The sequence below is a fragment of the Amphiura filiformis genome, chromosome 12, assembly GCF_039555335.1.
Source record: "Amphiura filiformis chromosome 12, Afil_fr2py, whole genome shotgun sequence".
NCBI classification, from domain to species: Eukaryota; Metazoa; Echinodermata; class Ophiuroidea; order Amphilepidida; family Amphiuridae; genus Amphiura; species Amphiura filiformis.
The window spans coordinates 25,805,241-25,828,744 of record NC_092639.1 but is presented as its reverse complement, the minus strand read 5'-3'; the positions used below and the strand labels follow the sequence as shown (position 1 = coordinate 25,828,744).

Here is a 23,504-nt window from a genome sequence, read left to right as displayed (position 1 = left end):
TTTTCGCGCTGCGGGCGCACATCATCCCAATAAGGCCTTTTTCGGGAAGCTCGAAGACATACAGTCTCTATGTATTGTATGATGCAACTGCATTTTTTTTTCGTCTGTGCCCCGAACATTTTATTTTGCCCCCCCCCTGACCAAGAAAGCTGGCTACGCCTCTGCATATGAGGCTGTGTGCAATACCGCTAGCTCCATTCCAACTCGCCTTAATATATAATATAAAAGATCAAAGTATGTGATAATAATAGTATATAAGTTTATTTCTTTAGATATATAAATCAGCAGCAGATATCTTAACAATCCCAAAAAATACAAACATTAAAAAAAAACGTCTCACAGCCTACGCCAAAAATCGTCCCGGTTGAAATTGATTTGGTCGATGAAATGTCAAAAGATGCGTTTCTGAAATTATCCAATTCCTGAACCCGAAGCAATAGTGCACATCATTATTGGTGTATCACTATGGCCCACAAGAGCCTCATCCCAATGACATAGTCCAATAACCTCAATTACATAATCATAGTGCAAAATTTGAGCTCAAGTTGCAGAATATGAGTTTTTGTACCCAAATCTTCAAAGGTCATTCAATGAATGTACAAATGTATTGGGTTTAAGAACTGTTACCCTGATAGATGAGCATGCTGTGGATCCTAGTGCATGGTCGAGAGGATGTAGGTTTTAAGAAATTACAGGAAGTTTATAGGATGTTGGTTTCGATTTTGCAATAGTGACATAAAAAAGTATCTAGCTGTAGGATCTTATTTGTAGGATACGACCTTTTGTATTGTAAATGTACGAGGCAGGTGGCTTATAGTAAGTCAATTCTACTCAACAAGTTCAAGGTTGCCGTTTTATTTTGATTACTTTATACCTGCCGTATAAAAACGATATATAGCAGAATCTGATATCGACAGAATACACTGTAAAAATATTTTACTCAACACTGAGTAAAAAGGTCACAGCTCAACAGTTGAGTACAAAATTACTCAACATTGAGCTCATTATACGAGGGGCGGTCAATAAGTTCGTAGAACAAGGTACTTGAAAGAGTACTAGCCAAATTCTTTCTATCTCGCTCTTGAGCATGGTCACATACCTTAATGGGCCCGTCGCAATTTTTCTTAAAACCTATGTCAACAAAATGGAAGTCTTCCGATAGCTCCTTGAACCACTCTTCAGTGAAGGCTCACCAGCATTGATCACCAGCAAACCTGATATTATGAAGGTAGGACTTAAAATTCTAAAATAGGTTTCACTAACTGGAGGTCATGCCTGAACCACAATATGGTTACTTTAGTTAACTGACCCCTCTGTCGAGAATGGCAGCTTGACAATAGCGTACAGGACACAATCCGAGAACAGGCACATTATCAACCTTCTTCACATGATGGCTTGCCTCAATTTTGCTATCAAAATTGTATGATATATGCCTATGATTGTACTTTCGTTTGGCAAATGATCTGTCATCAAGACTATCCCTGGATCTCAGAAACAGCGATGAAGACCTTGCAATACGGTGACCGAGTGATGATCTTCTTAGGGGTGTGAGGTCCAGGTGCTTCCACTAAATTCGCTCATAATTCCAGTGATTAATATATGCCTTAACACTTTTAGCCACATTTAGATTAAACTTGCCTTGGTCCTCATTCTAAGTGTAAAAAAGGTGTGGATTTGAATATGTCAACTGGTGGTATCAACTTTGTACATGAAGATTCCGGGACCCCATCTAGAAGACACCCTGGAATACCCAAATGTTAATGGATTAATATTGAAAACACATTAATCAGAGTTGTCATATTTTGTGGCTATCTCATCTTTCTTATTTGGCTCTTTATTCATTATCAATGCCACTGTACCAGCACGTATATCATTAGTGGTGACGTCAGCAAGTCTTTTGGACCTTGGATGGTCTTCAAGGACGCTCATTCCATTCTTGAACTCTAAGAACCATTTCGTTGCTGTTGAATACCAAGGACCATTTACAGCAACTGTACATTGTTAAAGTTCATTTGAGTTTTCACCACCGTCGGGAGAAATTTCCATGATGACTCTGTATTCACTTCTGGTAGTACCTGTGAATTCATGGAGGTAGGCTTCCTCTGAAGAGTGTCCTGCCCATATATAGTGATGCAAAAATATAATATCTTTGCAGTAATGTTTTGAAGGAACAAGCTTTCAAATGAGACCAAATTCAATACCGTGTGACAAAGTAGCATATCGAGTTCTACGAACTTTTTGACCGGCCCTCGTAGGTCACAACTTTTATTTTATTTATTTCTTCTTTAACCTGGGACATGCAATCAGTGACCAACACTGTTCTCCTTTGCTACCCAGGAGACAACTCAACTGTTGAGTAAAAAATTACTCAACATTGAGTAATTTTTACTCATTTGTTGAGTTGTGACCTATATGAGCTCAATGTTGAGTAATTTTTTACTCAACTGTTGAGCTGTGACCATTTTACTCAGTGTTGAGTAAAATATTTTTTACAGTGTACGACAGAATAGGCATTACGTAGACCTAATATATCGTAGAGCAAAAGGACTTGTATAGCCATAGATATATTTATATAGACCTTCTGTTGTAAATATTTTGTGTGTGTTTTTTTCGGTGCATTCGTACTCCATGTAAAGTCCACACTCCCTCTGAAGAATTATGGAAATATCTTCCACTTCCACAGGGGGAGTATGAATTTTAACTCATTCTAACTCTGTGGAAGATTCTGGTTGAATCTTTCTAAAAAGGTGTATGAAATTTCAAATGGAGCTACCCGATGTGTTAATTCTATTTGAAATTCAGGCTCCCCGTGGAAGACAGGTATTTCTAAAATCTTCATTTATCTCATCCAACAGTCTTAAATCCAAGAGTCCAAACAAATCAAATTTTAACTCCTCAAACAGATAAACAAACAAGCAAACAAACAAACATGTAAACAAATCTAAACTTAAGAAACTTTCAAACAAACAGAAATCAAAATCAAAATAGCACTAAAACTAACAGCAACAGCAACAATAATAACAAAAGAAAACAATACAAACAAAAACAAATCAAAACCAACCAACAAACAAATAAACACCAAAACAAACAAACAGGCAAAACAAAACATAAAAGAAAAGAAAACAGAAATAAAACAAAATAAATACAAGACAAAAGACAACCCAATAAATAGCTTACCTTTGCAGAAAATACGATGGCAAGAATGCCAAATATTAGGCAACAGAACACGGTAGAGAGGATGGAACACACCATGTATGTATAGGGTTTAGGGCCTACATCAGCCTCGGCATCACGAGTCCGAACAACAGTCACATTAGGAGGAGCTTGATGGTTGGGAACTTGCAGTGCTTCTGGCTGAGATATATAGAAAGATATAATAATTATGCAAAATCGGTTTTATTTATCTTATAATTTAAAACTATAATAAAGAGGGTTACATTGAGCTACATTGGATTGTTAAGTTATATAATTGTAAAACAGCTTGCCCTGGACGCATGTGCATCATTCACGACACCGTTACCATAATTATTATCAGGCGGCGGATGACATGATCGAGCCGGCAACTTGTGAAACCGCCGGCCGTATGGCATTTTCCAATATAGTCGGTTAGTTTTGTGGGGTTCATTATCGAACCCCAACGGTTTCAGCTTGTATTTATATATTTCAAGCGTTTTAAAATTTCAAAATAATCCCATTCAATTACACGGTTGACGATGAAAATTTACTGAATTTAGAGAATGCAATGCGGCCACCACCTGATTATTATAGACTGTCCCAATACCAATGACGTCACTGACAGATATGTTTTGCTTTTTAAGAAGGGGTAACAATGGCACTGTCTTTTGCTTTGCTTAGTTAAAGCCATAATGTACGATATCCGTCAAATTTTGAATATTAGCAGTAGATAGGGCATTGATGAACTACTTTCTTATCAGCAGTATATAGATATGGCCTTGATGAACTGCCTGCTATCAGCAGTACCATTATTATGGACTGTCCCAATACCCTTGACGTCACTGACAGACATGTCTTGCTTTTTAAGAAGGGGGTAACAATGGCGCTGTCTTTTGCTTTGCTTAGTTAAAGCCATAATGTACGATATCCGTCAAATTTTGAATATTAGCAGTAGATAGGGCATTGATATACTTGCTATCAGCAGTAGATAGTTTACTGAGGAACTACTTGCTATCAGCAATACATAAAACATTGATGAACTACTTGCTAACAGCAGTAGATATGGCATTGATGAACTACTTGCTTATCAGCAGTAGAAAGGGCATTGATGAACTATCTGCTATGAGCAGTAGTTAGGGCATTGATGAACTTTCTGCTATCAGCAGTAGACAGGGGATTGGTGAACTATCTGCTATGAGCAGTAGAAAGGGCATTGATGAACTTTCTGCTATCAGCAGTAGATAGGGCATTGATGAACTTTCTGCTATCAGCAGTAGATAGGGGATTGATGAACTATCTGCTATGAGCAGTAGAAAGGGCATTGATGAACTACTTGCTTATCAGCAGTAGATATGGCTTTGATGAACTGCCTGCTATCGGCAGTACCATAATACCCTTGACGTCACTGACAGACATGTCTTGCTTTTTAAGAAGGGGGTAGCAATGGCGTTGTCTTTTGCTTTGCTTAGTTCAAGCCATAATGTACGATATCCGTCACATTTTGAATACCGTATTAGCAGTAGATATGGTATTGATGAACTACTTGCTATCAGCAGTAGATAGGGCATTGATGAACTACTTGCTTATCAGCAGTAGATAGGGCATTGATGAACTATCTGCTATCAGCAGTAGATAGGGCATTGATGAAATTAGGTCTTTTTGGGAAAAAAATCCATATCAAAATTTTCAATTGATCGTCGGCTTTTCCTCCCAGCTACATACACTTTAAGAATATATCATTAGATTTATTAAATTTACTTCGAGGACTGTTATATATCAAAAATGTGAAAAATATTTGAATAATTTGTCATAAAATTTGTATTATATCGTGAATTTCAAAAAATAAAAATAATTTGATATCAGAAAGACATTCTTCGTATTCATAATGCAATTCGATATGTCTGATGTGCTCTCATGTCCCACAAAAAATACTGTTGAAACGCTCAAAATGCCCATTCCAGATCCCTTAATCAGAACAAAAACCTTTTGTCGTAGTCTTCAGATGTGGTTGTTTAATTGGGTCAGTGTGCTATGAAAAATTCTTTGGAAAAGCCATCTAGGCCTACACTGTAAAAACAGTGTTTAGAAAGTGGTGGCAAGAATGTGTTTAGAAACGTTATGTTTAGAATATGGATGTCAGATGTTTAGAAATTAAACACCATCACTGACCAATGTTGAGAAATTTGACACATGATGTTTAGCTTTTAAACATGTTTACAAAGTGGTGGCAAAATTGTGTTTAGAAAAGTGTTTAATCGCTAAACACTGTTTTTACAGTGTAATCGTTTTTAATATCATATATGTATTATCGTTGACTAAATCGTAACCTTACCACAACTCTTGAGCCATAATTTTGGTATGGTTCAATTTGCAAAAATCCTGAAAGTAATAGAAATAATCTCAACTCACATAACCCACATGTAATCAGATTTTTGTTCAAGGCCTGATGAAAGAAAATTAACTTCAAGTGAAGACCTGAGCGCAAGAAGACCGTAAGTCTACTTAGCCCCTCAACATGTATACACTCAAGTTGCGTATAGTTTCGTAAACAAATCTTTCACAACCTTTCATGCTGTTTTCACCCTGGAACATGTATTAACCATTATAAAACCCTAAGAAACTATACGTAACTTTAGTGTATACATGTTGAGGGGCCAAGATGACTTACGGTCTTCTTGCGCTCAGGTCTTCAAGTACCGAACAGTTGCCAGTTATACAATAAGCACAGTTGAATAAGCATTGATAAATTGTTTTTCCCAATTTTGATTAAATTTGAAAGCAAGGTTGTGCAAATTACTTCTAAATTTATTCATCTGCGCATCTAATCAAATGCTATTTTTGTATTTGAAACACACCCATATGCAATAAAATGAACATTGCAATAAAGGACGACAGTTTTGCATCCTCTTGGCTATTCCAGTTAAAATCCACACTCCCCCTGTGGAAGATATTGGGAATATCTTCCACAGAGGGAGTATGTTTTTCAAATGTAATTGATAAGGGTTGATCATTTTGAAACCTATACTCCCTCTGTATTATGGTTTTACCTATATCTTCCACAACTGCAATGAGTATTTCAAGTGGAAGTTGCCCAATTTGTTTATTCTAATCGAAACTCATACTCCCTCTGTGAAAGACTTCAGTTAAATCTTTCACAGGGGTAGTGTGGATTTTAAGTGGAATAGCCCGTTATTTTAAACTCACCTTGACACGGTATAGACAAACTGTCAGTCTTTTTTTATTTTGCATGGAAAGAGCAATATTTATTTTTAACTCTGATTATTTTTATAATTAGTACTAAATGTTATTTTCTTAATGTTAAGGTAACAGTGACCAAAACGTATAGTTTATAGCCGCATACTAAGCATTTTGTTTGTGTGCGAATTGCATTCTATACATTATTCTTTATACGGTACAATGATGAACTACCTGCTATCAGCAGTAGATAGGGCATTGATGAACTACTTGCTTTTAGCATTAGAAAAGGTATTGATGAATTACCTGCTATCAGCAGTAGATAAGGCATTGATGAACTACTTGAATATCAGCAGTAGATAGGGCATTGATGAACTACTTGAATATCAGCAGTAGATAGGGCATTGATGAACTACTTGCTATCATCATTAAATAAGATATTGATGAACTGCTTGCTATCAGCAGTAAATAGCGCAATGATGAACTACTTGTACTGTCAGCAGTATATCTATAAGCATTGATGAAGTACTGATTATCAGCAATCGATAGGACATTGATGAGCTATCTGCTATCAGCAGTAAATAGGGCATTGGTAAATTACCTTTTAATAGCAGTGGATATTGCATTGATGAATTACGTGATATCAGCAGTAGATATAGCATTGAATTGTACTTGCTATCGGCAATAAATAGGGCATTGATGAACTAGTGATGTGGCAATGATGAACTACTTGCAATTAGCAGTAGATATGGCATTGATGAACTACCTGCTATCAACAGTAGATAAGGTATTGATGAGTACTTGCTATGATAAACTATTCTATCAGCAGTAGATCGGGCATTGATGAACTACCTGCTATCAGCAGTAGATAGGACATTGATGATCTTCTTGCTTATCAGCAGTAGATAGGGCATTGATGAAGTACTTGCTTTTAGCATTAAATAGGGTATTGATGAACTACTTGCTATCAGCATGCAGTAGATAGTTCATTGATGAACTGCTTGCTATCAACAGCTGATGAGGTATTGATGAATTACCTGTTATCAGCATTGATGAACTACTTGCTTATCAGTAGTAGAAAGGGTATTGATGAACTACCTGCTATCAGCAGTAGATAGGGCTTTGATGAAATACCTGCTATCAGCAGTTGATAGGGCATTGATGAACTACCTGCTATCAGTAGTAGATAGGGCATTGATGAACTACTTGATTTTAGCATTAGAAAAGGTATTGATGAATTACCTGCTATCAGCAGTAGATAGGGCATTGATGAACTACTTGTTTAATAGCGGTAAATAGGGCATTGATGAACTACTTGCTATCAGCAATAGCTCATGAGATAGGGCATTGACACCAGCATATGTGGCCTTGGTGAAGTAATTACTATCAGCAGTAGATATGACACTGATTATTTATCCACACCCTGACACATTTGCAAGATGTGTCGTAAATTTATATTTTATAAACAAATAACACATGCTTCAAAAACGTGCGTTCACTTACCGGGTTAAAATATTTGGGTGGGTCATTGGTATGTATTGTGTACGGTGCGTTAAGGTCTGTATAAGGCTGTTGTAATAATGAAGACTCATGTCCTGGGTACGGTGGTGGTGGGTACTGGTCTGTGTATGCGGGTGGGAACACAGAGGCTGTATGTGGCGCTGTATGGTGTAGTAATGCTGATGATGACGACGATGATGATATGTCTAGTACTACTGACGATGGTCCAGCTGTAAGATAGAATAGCAGAAGACAAATATATTACCTCATACGTTATAACAATACCGTAAAAACTCGATAGTTAGCATATGTGCTTACTATCGAGCACTTTTAAAACATGAAACATGAAGAGCCCGATCCACAAAAGTGTAAAGGGTTTTGAGCAAACCATCGATACACATAATAGTTATATATGAACAAGTAATCTAGCAGAAGGAGATAGACAAATATATTAACTCTTACGTTATAACAATACCGTAAAAACTCGATAGTTAGCATATGTGCTTAGTATCAAACACTTTTAAAACATGCAGACATGAAGAGCCCCATCCACAAAAGTGCAAATTGTTTTGAGCAAATCATCGATACACATAATAGTTATATATGAACAAGTAATCCTGCAAATTTGTGTCTCAACCCCATTAGTTCCAATTGGTAAAGCGCCGGACTATGGTACAATTTTATGTTTTCAAAAGCGCTTGATAGTAAGTACATATGCTAACTATCAAGTTTTTACAGTATGAAAATTAGTATATTCTATCATCTATGTTTCAATGTTATATGGTAGCAAAAAACGGCAAAGATTTACGACTACCATTAGACGTCTTAGATTCCGTCTAAAACCACGTGGGATGCTTAATGCTCTGCGTGCTAGCCATGGGGTTCAACATAAAAAATCCAAGATTTGAGATATTTTCTGAAAATATCAAGAGCTATCTTAAGAACCACTGAACCAATACTAGGCTTGTTTGTACTCATTTTGATGCATTTTTCATGCTGATTCCAAATATGGGCATGAAAATGTACAATTCTGAAATAAAAAAAAAATGAAACTTGTCGTTTGCAGTCGACGCCCGCGTGGAGAGAGTTAAATCGACGAACCACAAAGGCAAAAAACAGAAGCAACCAATCATCTTATCTGATATACAATCTTAGACGTGTAATGTTATAAGCTTAAAAAAATATTCGGCATTATTAGCACAACAGCAAGAAATGATGCAATGAGCTGACGTGACGAGAACATTGCAAGGAAAAATAGGCAAAACTTCATTTTTGTAAATACAATTTTTTAAAAATCTTTAAGAAATCGGACAGCAACGTTTGTACAGTATTATGTTGTGGGACCTGTGAGTACATGGGACACACTAAATTGCATTCTGAATACGAGGAATGTGCTTCTGAGATCAAATAATTTTGATTTTTTTTTTGATTAGCGATATTACACATATTTTATGTCAAATTATTAAAATTGATGGTTATCTGATCTCTTAATCTGTTTCTTTATCTACCCATTGGAGTCAATCTTATCATGCTTATGTGCACGGTATATATGAAAAGTTCAGAGGCGATTGGAGGAATACAAAGAACATAATAAGAAAATATTATATTGTTGTTTCATAGTTTCAAAAATATACATAAAATATACGGTAGTCAACTATAACGAAAATAAAAGAAAATTTGTGCTAGTTGTTGACCATAGTTTCAAAAATATACATTGGATTTTATTAAAACTGGAGTGTTAATTTAAAGCTAGCATTATTAAGCAGATGTTGGTGGCCTTAACGCAAAAACTTTTTAAAATGGCGTTTATCGCGTTTGGCATCTGAACCGGGCATCTGAACTCGTTTATATGTCCTTGTGACAAATTAAACAAAAAAACCATCGCAAATATTAATTTGTCACGCAGGATTAGTGTTTAAACAAGAGACTACCGGGGCTGCTTTTCTGTTACATTGGAATGAGCATACTTGTAAAAGTACTTTGAACTCTAAATACATATCACTATCTTCATTGATGGTGAGTGGGATGGCAGGCGCCATAGTTTTAGCCATTTCTAAACTAAACGGAAATGTATACTTTTATATACTTCTCATCATTACATTTAGAGATACAATAAAAAACAATATCTAAATTATTGACTCAAGGAAGGTATACAGACTACAGCCTATAGACAAATCCAAATTCACGCATTCCTACACCTCAGTGGCAGCCATGGCTGGGTCCCCGCTGAGTATATCTTACCTGAAATGTGAAATGATGCGTCATTGGCGGGAATTTTAAACTGCATTCCATCGCCCGTGTTACACGTAGACAAAAGAATGATGAAAGTTTACAACACAATACAATATAACATCGATTTTTTAAGCGACTTTAATCCACCCAATTGAGCAGTCACAACACCAGCTTAGTGCGCCGGGGACCCAGTAATGACCGACCAAAATCAATCCTGACCATGAAGGCTGGTTCAAAGTGTATATTCGAAGGCGAATATTCGGCTTCGAATACTTTTTGGTCGTCAAAATATATGCGGCTTCGAATATAAAACTATGAACCGGAGAAAGATATATTTCTACAATTCACAGCGTTGCCCGACTGTTAACAAGTATTGCCCGTTGACCTAGGTAAGCAAAAATTAGAGAATTTCTATAACGTAGTCAATAAAATAAACTTAAGTAAAGTCAACTCAATATTGAACTACTGTCATGATTTAATGTCTGAAAATAAAAATGAATAAATAAATTAATAAGTTAATAAAGAAATAAATAAGTCAATAAGTGACCATGCGTTTTAAGTGGAGATGTAACATTTTGGGGTTCATAATATAGGCTAGGCCTACCCCGGGGAGGCCTACAGCCTATGTAGTTAAATTTGGTGTCAAACTAAAGCTTGTGATGAGACCAATACAGTAAGCATAATAAATATTGTAAACATTATTAACATTTGCATAATTTGCGGGGTGGAGGATGATCAGGAGGAGCAAATTGAATATAAGTGACCCCCAGTGGTCATATAATGCAAGAGGGCCATTTATTTTTTCACATTTTGTTTACAATTCACTTTAAACTGCATACTTTAACACCATACAATCATATTCCAGGTAATTTAATTTGCTTTGAGAAGCAATTTTACATATTTAATTTTCTGTAATTATCAAACACATGGCTAATTGTTATCTAATCAAGTATAACATTATAATTATAATTATAGGCCTAGATAGTAATGCGTTGAGTTTTTAAAAAGTAATATTTTTTCTTTCTTTTTGAAATGACATACTCGTTACAAAAACAAATCAGCATGGAAAACATTTTTTTCGTCAGAGGCAGATATTTGGTCTATTCAGTGTCATAAAGCTACAAATAGACGATCTTTTAAATTCATTTTTAAATTTGTGTTTGGGAGTGGCCTTCTCTCTTTTCTCTTTTTCCTAGCTATTTTCTTCCATTTCTTGCTTTGTTGATCAAAGCTATCTAGGCCAGCATGCATATATTAGCCTACACTGGCTATTCAGGCTTGTGCATTTGTATGAGCTTGGAACGGTCCATGGTTTTCCGTGGATTAGCATGTGTTCCTCACGGACCAACCTGGGTAAACAAACAAACAAACAAACAAATGGCTTTTTTCTTTTTCAACCTTATTGTTTGTATTTGTAATGTTCACACAATCTGACAATGTCCCAACTTATACCTAATGTGAATCGAGCCATTTAACATGTGCTTGTAGGACAACGATTTTGAATGAAACATATTAATTGTGATATTTTAATTCCCTAGAACACCACAGTTAAGCGTCAAGTCCAAAATTGTAAGTGGGTTTTCTTTTATTTTACCTCATTATTTCGTTAAAATTACTCGAAAACCCTCCTAAGAGTTGTTACTGATATACATTTCATAATTTTCGGCAAAGAATAGCCAAATAGTTGACCGAAATCGTATATTTGCACCAATATTTGACTGAAATCGTATATTACCATTACGGGCCCTTCGTGACTTTATTGCTGCTAAATGTGAAACGAGATTACTTGAAATATATATTTCAAGAGTTGAACAAGTTTCAACTCTACGAATATATTTCTGAAATATGTCTATCTGATTGGTTGATGGTCAAGAGGATTACGGCATCCTCAAAGTCTCTTGCTGTAATTCTCTAATCGATATCTATTATAGGACCGACCTTTTGAAATCCATATACAACCGTGTCAAATGAAATAGTCTCGGATCATAATTTGTGCACGATACAACGTTGATACTTCAGATTTCGGAATTTTATTTAAAATAGGCATAAATCACCTTGAACAGGTTGAATGCTGGCAAAAGTGGATAAAATAACTATGGGTCGAATTTACATTAATCAGTGTCCTGGGCCAGGATAACATGTAGGACTCCTTCGCACTCTAAAACAATACTTCACCAAATGTCCTTGCTTTCATTTTCTCATTTAATTTATTTTTATTTTATTAATTTCTTTATTCACTGCCTATGTGGTCAATCCGGTATTGCCAAACATTTCTCGTCCATTACCCGTGTTAATCTATTTATTTATTAAAATGCACCATCTATTAAATTCCTGTAATACAATGTATAGTCCTAGTGTATTTTGATAACAAAGTTGTTTTTATTTTTGATTGGAATTTGGGGTTCCATAGATTTACAAGGGGTCAGTTTTTACACGATTTCATATATAAAATATGTTTGGGCATGGCGGAATTAATATATGATTAAAAATAGACATACTCTTAGGCCCCTTTTTTTAATGTTTGTACATTATTAATATTAATGTACAAAATGCAAACGAATGTATATATTTGACTGTTTTGTAAACATTAATTTTGATGTTTACTCATAATTATGTCTGGAAAGTCAGGAAAAAAAGGAGTATCGATATTTCCTGGGAAAGTGGATCAGATGAGCAGTGAGTAAAAGCATTCGCTCTAAATGTTTATTTGATTTTTATTTTTTTTATGAATTTATTAGGCCTACTGGTAAAGTGAAGAAAACAACTCCAAACGCACTCTATGATTTTTCATCAGCAGCAGTAGAAATTTCTCTTGCATAGATTTTCGGGTGATCTCGCTTGGATTTAGCAAACAATGAACCGTTCACTTATAGGTTATGTTTGTAAGCCTAAATATCATATTATTTGCATAAAACATAACTTACCATCACTACAGCATTGAATGCTATTGCCTGCCAGGCATTTTCCTTTTCAGGACGTCTTTATATAGTCCCTTACTTTTATGTCATATAAAATGGGTACGCTTGTAGCGCACTAATAACGTTTTCTTTCAGTTCGTTATCAGCCATTTTGGAACTATCCAGACGTATTTTGCACAACTGTGCAGGTTAATTTTCATTGGGGATTTTTGAAATCATCGTTCGTCGAACGATATTCAGGTGACCTCGAGCCTTTCATATAAATCAATAGTATCTCGCTATCAGTTGCGCGATATTTAATCCGACTCAACTCGGCGTGTCATCATATTTTATTCGTTGCCGTATATATTTTGACGTCACAAAAAGTATTCGACAACGAATATTCGCCTTCGAATATTCACTATGAACCGACCCTGACTTGGCTCGTTGTATTCGTCTATAGCTATCATCGGAAACTATTTGAACACATGTTTAATTGTTTTGAAGATTTTTTCAAAGTTGGGTATAAGCTTACACATAATTTTTAAATTATTAGGCATAAATTCATTCATTCAGGTTTACATGAGAGTCCATGTCCTTGATATTTTGCATGCCTTTACATATTTTGTACACGTAAATTATATTTTAGCTTTTATCTTATTGAGGCATATTCGTACATAGAGCAAGCCTTAAGATTTTAGAAATTATACCTTAAGTATTCCCAGTCGAGGGTGGCTCGTCGCAGTTTCATATGACAATAAAATTCAAATTTCTCATGTTTATATGCAGTGAGATACAACGCAATTTTGAATCCTTTGAAACACTTCTCAAAATAACCTCGTTACCGTGGAGACCAAGTCACACAAGTTTCTAAAATGTCACACCTTTTTGTAAACGCTCATATATTTTGCATTCTTACCAACCTATTATCTATGGGCACTTGTAATATAGTAATTGTCAAAGGTTATTTTACGCTTACTATATACAGTTTCTGCAATTTCTTGAAAAAAAATCAAAAGTGTAGCGATTGCGCTATTTTAGAAGATACCACATGTGAAAGCTCTATGTAATAAATGTTTGAAATTCCACACACCAAGAGCCGTGATAGTAATAGAAAGTGTAGGAATCCAGTCAAAATGGTAAACAAATACCAACCCGGCAATCGTGAAAATTGTTTTGAAATTGTGGAAAACATAACAAAAATACCTTGAAATCCAGGCTGAAACTAAAAAAATATTGGAATTCCGGTCCTCAAAACTTCCAACATCCAACAATTCGACATAGGAGTGGGCATCTTTTATCTGGAATAGCCCATTTCAAATTGAACTCATAGCGCAGCCCACATGTATCATTGGCCATATAAGAGTCTTAACTAGCTCAATTCGGCGGGAAAAATGAGCTAGTTAAGACTGGTGACTGGTCCTACACAGTGTGTTTACTAACACTTAAGAGTTCATCAATGCCCTATCTAATGCTGATAAGCAAGTAATTCATCAATGCCCTATCTACTGCTGATAAGCAAGTAGTTCATCAATAGTTCATTCAATACCGCATCAACTGCTGATAGCAGGTAATTCATTAAGTAGTTCATCAATGCCCTATCTACTGCTGATAGCAAGTATTTCATGCAATGCCCTATCTACTGCTGATAGCAAGTAGTTCATCAATGCCCTATCTACTGCTGATAGCAGGTAATTCATCAATGCCCCTATCTACTGCTGATAGCAGATCTACTGCTGATAGCAGGTATTTCATGCAATGCCCTATCTACTGCTGATAGCAAGTAGTTCATCAATGCCCTATCTACTGCTGATAGCAGGTAATTCATCAATGCCCCTATCTACTGCTGATAGCAAGTAGTTCATCAATGCCCTATCTACTGCTGATAAGCAAGTAATTCATCAATGCCCTATCTACTGCTGATAAGCAAGTAGTTCATCAATAGTTCATTCAATACCGCATCAACTGCTGATAGCAGGTAATTCATCAAGTAGTTCATCAATGCCCTATCTACTGCTGATAGCAGGTATTTCATTCAATGCCCTATCTACTGCTGATAGCAGGTAGTTCATCAATGCCATATCTGCTGCTGACAGCAGGTAGTTCATTCAATGCCATATCTACTGCTGATACTGCTGATAGCAAGTAGTTAATCAATGCCATATCTACTGCGGATAGCAGGTAGATCATTCAATGCCCTATCTATATAGAAGGTAGTTCATCATGGTCATCAATGCCCTATCTACTGCTGATAGCGGTAGTTCACAATACTTTATCTACTGCTGATAGCAGGTAGTTCCTCAATGCGCTATCAACTGCCGATAGCAGGTACTTCATCCATCAATGCCATATCTACTGCTGATAGCAAGTAGTTCATACATCAATGCCATATCTACTGCTGATAGCAAGTAGTACATTAATGCCCTATCTACTGCTGATAGCAGGTAATTCATCAATACCCCTAGGTAGTTCTGCCGATTGCAGGTAGTTCATTCAATGCCGCATCAACTGCTGATAGCAGGTAATTCGTCAAGTAGTTCATCAATGCCCTATCTACTGCTGATAGCAGGTAGTTCAACAATACCGTATCTACTGCTGATAGCAAGTACTTCATCAATGCCCTATCTACTGCAGATAGCCATGATAGCAGGTAGTTCATCAATGCCCCTATCAACTGCGGATAGCAGGTAATTCATCAAGTGGTTCATCAATGCCATATCTACTGCTAATAGCAGGAAGTTCATTCAATGCCATATCTACTGTTGATAGCAGGTAGTTCATCATGGTCATTCATCATGGTCATCAATGCCCATGCATCATGGTCAATAATGCCCAGGTAGTTCACCATGGTCATCAATGCCCTATCTACTGCTTTATCACCATATTTTATCTACTGCTTATAGCAGGTAGGTAGTTCATCAATGCCCTATCAACTGCCGATAGCAGGTACTTCATCCATTAATGCCCTCTCTGCTGCTGATAAGCAAGTAGTTCATCAATGCCCTATCTACTGATGATAGCAGGTAGTTCAACAATGCCTTATCTACTGCTGATAGCAAGTAGTTCATCAATGCCCTATCTACTGCTGATAGCAAGTAGTTCATCAATGCCCTATCTACTGCTGATAGCAGGTAGTTCAACAAAACTTATCTATTGCTGATAGCAAGTAGTTCACCAATGCGCTATCAACTGCCAATAGCAGGTACTTCATCCATCAATGCCATATCTTCCTTCTGATAAGCAAGTAGTTCATCAATATCCTATCTACTGCGGATAGCAAGTAGTTCATCAATGCCATATCTAATGATGATAGCAAGTATAGTTCATCAATGTCCCATATAATGCGGATAACAAGTAGTTCATCGATACCATTATCTAATGCTGATTGCAAGTAGTTCATCAATTCCTCATCTACTGATGATAGCAAGTATATAATTTATCAATGCCCTATATTTACTGTTGATAGCAAGTATTTCAACATTGTAACATCTACTGCCTATAGCAAATAGTTCAACAACATCCTATCTACTTCTGATAGCAGGTAGTTCATCGATGCTCTATCTAATGTTGATAATAAGTAGTTCATCAATGCCCTATCTACTGATGATAGCAGATACTTCATAAATGCCCGATCTACTGCTGACAGCAATAAAAACACACGCATTAACAATTCCAAAATGTCTAATATAACTAATATAACTGGTCCTACACAGTGTGTTTACTAACACTTAAGAGTTGATTTAAGGGTCAATAGGATGTAGCCTATGGTTTAATGGTCTGTAATCATTCTGGACGCTAATACTACAATCAAACATTATTGCTTATTGCACATGTTCTGAAGTGCATTCGAAATATACTTGACCGGCGTCAGGGTTTAACATGCTTAAAAGGATGTAAAGATTGCTCACTTTTAATAATTCAGTTATTTCTCCTTCTGTATATTCGTTTGTTTTGCTTTTGCCTTTCATTCTGTAAAGTCACCATTATAAAACTCAACATCTGCCGATGAGTAATTACTGATTTGAGAATAAGTTGAGGGACTTTTATGTTGAGGCCTTCGACTATTCCCAGAAGACGATGATTCGTCGTATTTATGCAGAATAAAATTAAGATTTTCACATATTAGATTCAGTGAGATACAACACAATTATTGTGAATCCATTAAACATGTTTAAACACCTCTCAAAATAATTCGTTATTTTTAATTTTTAGACAAACTCAGACAAGTTTATGAAATGTCACACCTTTTTGCCGCAAACACTCGTATTTTGTATAGTTCGCATTTTTTTAAAACTATGGTGTAGTGGTGATATACCGGTATTGGAGTATTATATTGTAATAGAATTTCAAGCACAATTTCTGCCATCCATTGAAATATCAAATAAACCAGCAACATTCAAACTTCATTCTTTCCACATGATGTTATTGTTCATCATCATGTGTTAATTTAACCAGTCTTTGAATGATATAGTAGTTGTTGATTCAGCATTCGCTTTATACTCTTGATGATGCTATCTACTGCTGATAGCAATAAAAACTCGCACGTTAAATGCCACAATGTCTATACAACTAATATCACTGGTCCTACCCAGTGTGTTTACTAACACTTAAGAGTTGATTTAAGGGTCAAATGGTTTAATGGTCTGTAATCATTCTAGTCGCTAATACTACAATCAAACATATCATTGCTAATTGTGCATGTTTTAAAGTGCATTCAGATGATATTTGACCGGCGTCAGGCTTTTAAGAATTTAAGGCTACTCACTTTTAACATTTTTGTTATTTTTTCTTCAGTTTGTCTTGTTTTTCTTTTCTGTTTTTCATGGACAGTAAAGAATTCTTAACATGCTTAAGGGGGTACTACAGCCCCGGTCAATTTTGTGCCTATTTTTGCATTTTTTTCCAAAAATTATAGCACATTGGTGACAAGTAAGATATGTATATTATAGGGGCAAGGACTACAACTACTGTACTGAAAATTCTGCAACTCAAAGTTATTAGCTATTGATTTATTGATCAAATATTGGTTTCCCTCATTTTTGACTGTAACTCCACAACTGTTGTCTGTGCTGAAATAAAATTTCCAGTGCAGTAGTTGTAGTCTTTGCCCCTATAATACGGTATACATATCTTACTTGTCCCCAATGCGTTATAATTTTGAGAAAAATGCAAAAATAGGCACAAAATTGGGCAGGGGTGTAGTACCCCCTTAAGGCACCATACTAAACTCGTAATCTGTCGAAGAGTAATCTAACTACTGACGTTTTTATATCAATAAAATTTTAATGTTCTTAAACCAAAGTCAAAGAAATGTAAAATTTAAATTTTTAACACTGGAGATTCATAAACTATTCGAGAGCCTCGAGATCTTCTAATAGGCCTACGCTTTTATTTGCTTTGTTCCTCACTCAATGCGTTGCTGCCAAAAATAACCAATATTATGACAGAAAATAATAATGAAATAGTTGCGTACCGGCCAAATTAAAACAAATATTACGTGCTTGCACTCTTAATAATTATTTTTCTTAATAATTATTGTTGTCACAGTTACGATGATTGGTAATACAGAAAAAACAAACAATTAAATTAATTAACTTGTATTGTGCTGGCATATTTTTTTTGAATAATACGCTTGTATATTCTTGTATTATTATTCATTAAATTTTTATAGTTTCAAATTTTAGGTCAATTTTAAGATTTATAAGACAGATAGAGAGGGATTACATAGAGGGAGGAGAGAAGAGAGAGAAGTAGGTGGAGAGGTGGGGCATGAGAGAAGGGATACCGTAAAATGGGGTAACTTTGGGCACTTTTCAGAGTTTTTAAATCACTGCTTCCAAATAAGACCAATTATATTTCTAATTAACTCCTTTTTTTTATGACAATAGGGTTCCCTTCTACACCTTGAAGTTGAAAAAGATTTTTTAAATAATTTCGTACGGGTGCCTTAGGGTTCAAAATAGCCTGACCAAAGTTACCCCGCATTTGGGTCAACTTTGGTCAGAGTATTACATTCCATAAAGAAAAAAAAAACCAAAAAAATTGATCTTCGCTGTATATGGGCAAGTTGTCGTTTTTTGTGACATTTGACCCCCTTGCAAAATTAATCAAGCACACATCCTTGCTCACAAATATCGATTTTTATTTTTTCTGAAAATTTAATGCTCATTTTGGGTCAACATTTTTTCGTAAATTTCGAGGAAATTGGACATGAACGACTATTATTTCTTCCAAATATATTTCTTAAAAATTGACACCAAATAAGTTTGAATCGTCCCGTCTCGTTGCCTGTCTGTCTTTCTGTTTGTCTGTCTTTACATCTACCCGTCTATCTAATATTTCTCATTGCACGTTTGTTTTTGTACATCTAATAATAGTCTGTTCTTCTCTCTAAAAGCGTGTCTGAAATTCCGTTTATAGCTCCATCAGGTTTGAATATAAAACATTATGTTTTGTATTGACTGGGAAGTGTGATTCAGGATTGGTGAAACGACATTACCGGTGTATAAATGGCAATTCGCGCATAGGAATATGGGATGCGTGCTAAAATAAAATTAGTATACTACATGTAGTGGTTGAACAATGGTTTTGCTGATAAAACCACACTGAATCTTCTAGGCGATATGCATCAAGGCGAATCTGAAAATTGTGACACGATCTAATCCAGTCAGACCAAAGAAGTCAATATTAGTGCAATTGAGGATATATTAAAACAAGAATTGTCTTTAAAAAGACAAAGGTCACGGATGATATGTATAGTATTTTGTTCTATAACTTTCAATTTCATATCTAACCTAATCTGAGAAACTCTAGAACTTATACAGTATGCAAAAAGAACCAGTCGCTTATATTATCCTTCAAACAAAATATCACTATTATATTCAATTATACCATGCAGATAAAGCCTTGATAAGATACTTAGGGCCTATACATGTATTACTGGGTAGAGATAGAGGTAGAGGTAGGGTCATTTTTGGGAGCACGAGTGTGGCCGAGTGGATAAGGCGCCCGACCCCGGGGGTGCCACTCATATACCATTGCATGTTGTCATCACTGACCAGACACTTTTATTTTTCACCCAAAACACTGACATGCCCAAGGGCTGAAAGGTAACCCTTACCACTGACCTGCTATGAAAAAAGGATACCCAAATCACTGACCACAGCCATGGTGCAAACAAAGGTACCCATATCACTGACCTTACATGTCCCAATGACCCTTTTCACTGACGAAGGTAGAAAGCAATATTTACCTAGTGTATTTCCAATCCCTTTACATACAATTTCTGTTATAATATGAAATAGCCTGGAATATCATCCTTAACACAAAATTGTGGTCATACACAACAAACAAGCTGCAATCATTTCATTGGTATCCAATTAGTACAAGTACATCCGCGCTAAGCTCTGAAATCTGAAATATAAAGCACTTTTTTTCCCCGTTTAACTTCGGTTTTGCGCGGGTGACAAACAGCGATGGCAAATGTCACTTCACGATTTCCAAAAGGCATGGTTCCTGTCATATCTGGTTCAGCAGTCAAACGTATGTCGTAATCCATTCCGATTACACAGTATCTGTACCTTGTACAAAATTCGTAGTCTCTACGCCCGTCTCTACGCAGCCCGCTCGGCAGCATGCACAAACATCACCGAGTTTTAATCATGGTACAAGACCGGGCACAAGACTAATATATTAAACTTACAGACCCGGAAGTAAGAAGTTGTTTACAATCAGGAACGAAAACAGCGGCTGACGTCAAATGCTGGACTTTGATTTTCATGAACCCAAAACGCCGACATATCTATTGTAAAAAAGGTACCCTTTTTCCAGAAAACACCAAAATTGAGACCCTTTTCGCGTCCCGCGCGGGACGTGGCCTATGCTTAAAAAGATACCCTTTACCGCGAAATTTTGGTCGGTGATGACTTCATTGACGGTTCAACTGGCACCCCCGGGCGCCCGACTCATAATCCATAGGTTGCGAGTTCGAGCCCCGCTCGTGCCAACGTGTTGTATCCTTGGGCAAGGCACTTTATCCTCATTGCCTTCTGGGGGATGGGGTTGGGTTGGATTGGATGTTTGCATAGTTGTTTGCAATATTGGCGCTGATTAAGCTGCTGCCTGCAATTTGCATTGTGTCTGTTTAGGTGTGTTTATTGTACAATTCTAGCAATTTGACCTGCGGGTCACCATTAGAGTTTGAAATAAAACCTTTCCTTTAGATGTATTCAAATTCTATGGAACATGGATGTTACTGGTTTCTTAATACTATTATCAAGTTCTACTGAAAAATGTCATATAAAGAGGATGATTGGATAACAAAATACTCCTTTAAATGGGATTTTAGACTATAAAATTATTTTAGTAACGGCTAGACATCACGTGCTCGTTCGTTCTGTATCAATGCTGTTTAATAATCACCAAATTAGGTCTACTACCAGTAATAAACACAAATAAGCAAATTGCTGACAGTGATTCGGAAAAAAAAGAGTCAAGTACGCTTTGCTATTTTATACCATGTTATTGATTTTTAGGAGAAGGGCGTGTTGTACAACGCACATCAAGTTTAGCTTGATCAAAGCAGATTTTGTAATAAATATTTTCTGACTATAGAAGTTAATAATCGTAATCAGTGCGGGCGGAAGATGGTATTGTATGCAGTAATATCCAATGGTTTATTAATGCTCTGCGTGCTAGCCATGCGTTTCAACGGAAAAAGTTCAAGTTTTGAAATATTTTCTCAAAATATCAAGAGCTATCTTAAGAACTACTGAACCTATACTAGGCTTGTTTGTACTCATTTTGATGCATTTTTCATGCTGATTCCAAATATGGTCATGAAAATTTACATTTCTGACATTTTTTAATTTTCACAATTTTTTTGAAACATGTCGTCTGCAGTTGACACGGGTCCGTGCAGAATTAACCACCCACCTGCACTTGACAACCTCAAGAGATTGGTATACGAATTTTTAAACAATTTTGTTATCAAATTTAGGCTAAAACGCCAACTTTTTTATTTGAATGTTACAAATTTGGGAAATTTATTAATAATTCGAGTGCAGACATGCATATTAGTGTAGTGTCTCACGAGAAATATTTAATAAATTTAAATTCTAATTTCAGATCACCTTGATTTATACTACGAAATCTCCATAAAATAACCCCCTGTTGTACACTTTCTTTTCACATTCCCATCATGCACCCCTCCATTTGCGTAACAGATCATGTGTATCTGTATTAAGCCATAATAGTTGAATCACGTGATACAACCTTTCAATAATGCATGATGGGAATTGTTGTACTGGTGTAGGGCGTCGCGTGTGACTATCAGGGAATTAGCTCGGAGCAATACTTGAAAAGATATTTGAATAGAGAGATGAATCAACTCGGGCATTTTCAATATCCACTTGAACTATCCAATAAATCTGACATTTGTATTGAAATTATTTTTGTTATTACAGTGTACAGGTAAAAGTGCCGACGTTTAAAGTGTGTTTCCCGGACGGATGACTGTGTGTGTTTATTTTCAGCCACCTAAATCATAACATTAGCTTTAGAACTATTGAGACTGTAAACCATACTATACGTTCAACCAACCAAAACACACTAACACGGTTCTTTTTCATATAGAAATCGCGTTTATAAATTGTTGAAAAAAGTAAACTTTATATTATGAGGCTCATCGGAATTGACAAAATACCCTTAAGCATATAATAACAAACAAAACAGTGGCCTAGTTCAGTTCTATATGGTTTACTCTTCAAAATGGTCATAATTTCAATTCTCTACCACACAGAAACTTCCTACCTATTAACCTGCTGCAAAACCGTGGTACACTGTAAATCCAAGTGTTTAGGGTTATGTAACACTTTTAAAACACTGCTAGGCGTTTTTTCATTTTTATTTATTTTTTTATAATCCATGTCTTCAAAATGAAAAAAAAAACACACCGTTTTTTGCTGCAAATTGGAATGAGAATTTCCAGTGGGTCTCTCCGACACACACAAAAAATAAATCATATTTCTTCATATTCAAGAATATTAATGATCCCCTTTCAACCTGCAGATTAAAAAAGGTATTTAAAAAAATGTGTGATGTTTTCTCCAGTAGTTTTTCACTACGCTCGTTTGTTGTGTGATATGTTAATGTTTACTCCTGTAGGCCTAGTGTTTTAGATACTTTTTCGATTTTTTCTGTTTTTTCGGGGTTTTTTTCTTTGTAAGTGAAAAAAAAAAATTCTAATAAGCTGTCAAAACCTAATGCGTGCGCTACAGGAAACAAGCTTGGTTTTTTGGCCTATTATTTCCTTGTCGCATTTAAGAATGACAAGCGCGCTACTCTCTAAACGTAAAAGAGTGAATTTCCACTCTTTCAAGGAGTTGAACGAAGGACAACCCGTTTTTGAGTGGAAAACACTCTAAAATGAAAGAGAGTACATTTTCTTTAGGCAATATTTACTCTTTTGAGAGTATACAGACTACTTGTTTTAGAGTGAAATTTTCC

At 35.9% G+C, this 23,504-nt stretch overlaps 2 protein-coding genes across 2 annotated transcripts in view; one reads left to right on the top strand and one right to left on the bottom strand.

The window, feature by feature from the left end:
- The window catches only part of LOC140165982 (uncharacterized), a 73,337-nt gene that overhangs the window by 12,354 nt on the left and 37,479 nt on the right, over positions 1 to 23,504 (top strand). The gene's annotated exons all lie outside the window — the stretch shown is intronic.
- The window catches only part of LOC140165345 (uncharacterized), a 49,124-nt gene that overhangs the window by 3,066 nt on the left and 22,554 nt on the right, over positions 1 to 23,504 (bottom strand). Inside the window, exons 2-3 of the mRNA XM_072188675.1 lie at positions 7,873 to 8,099; positions 3,178 to 3,354 (exon numbers count right to left, since the gene is read on the bottom strand). Of these exons, the coding sequence (XP_072044776.1) occupies positions 3,178 to 3,354; positions 7,873 to 8,099 (404 nt within the window). The remainder of the gene's footprint in view (positions 1 to 3,177; positions 3,355 to 7,872; positions 8,100 to 23,504) is intronic.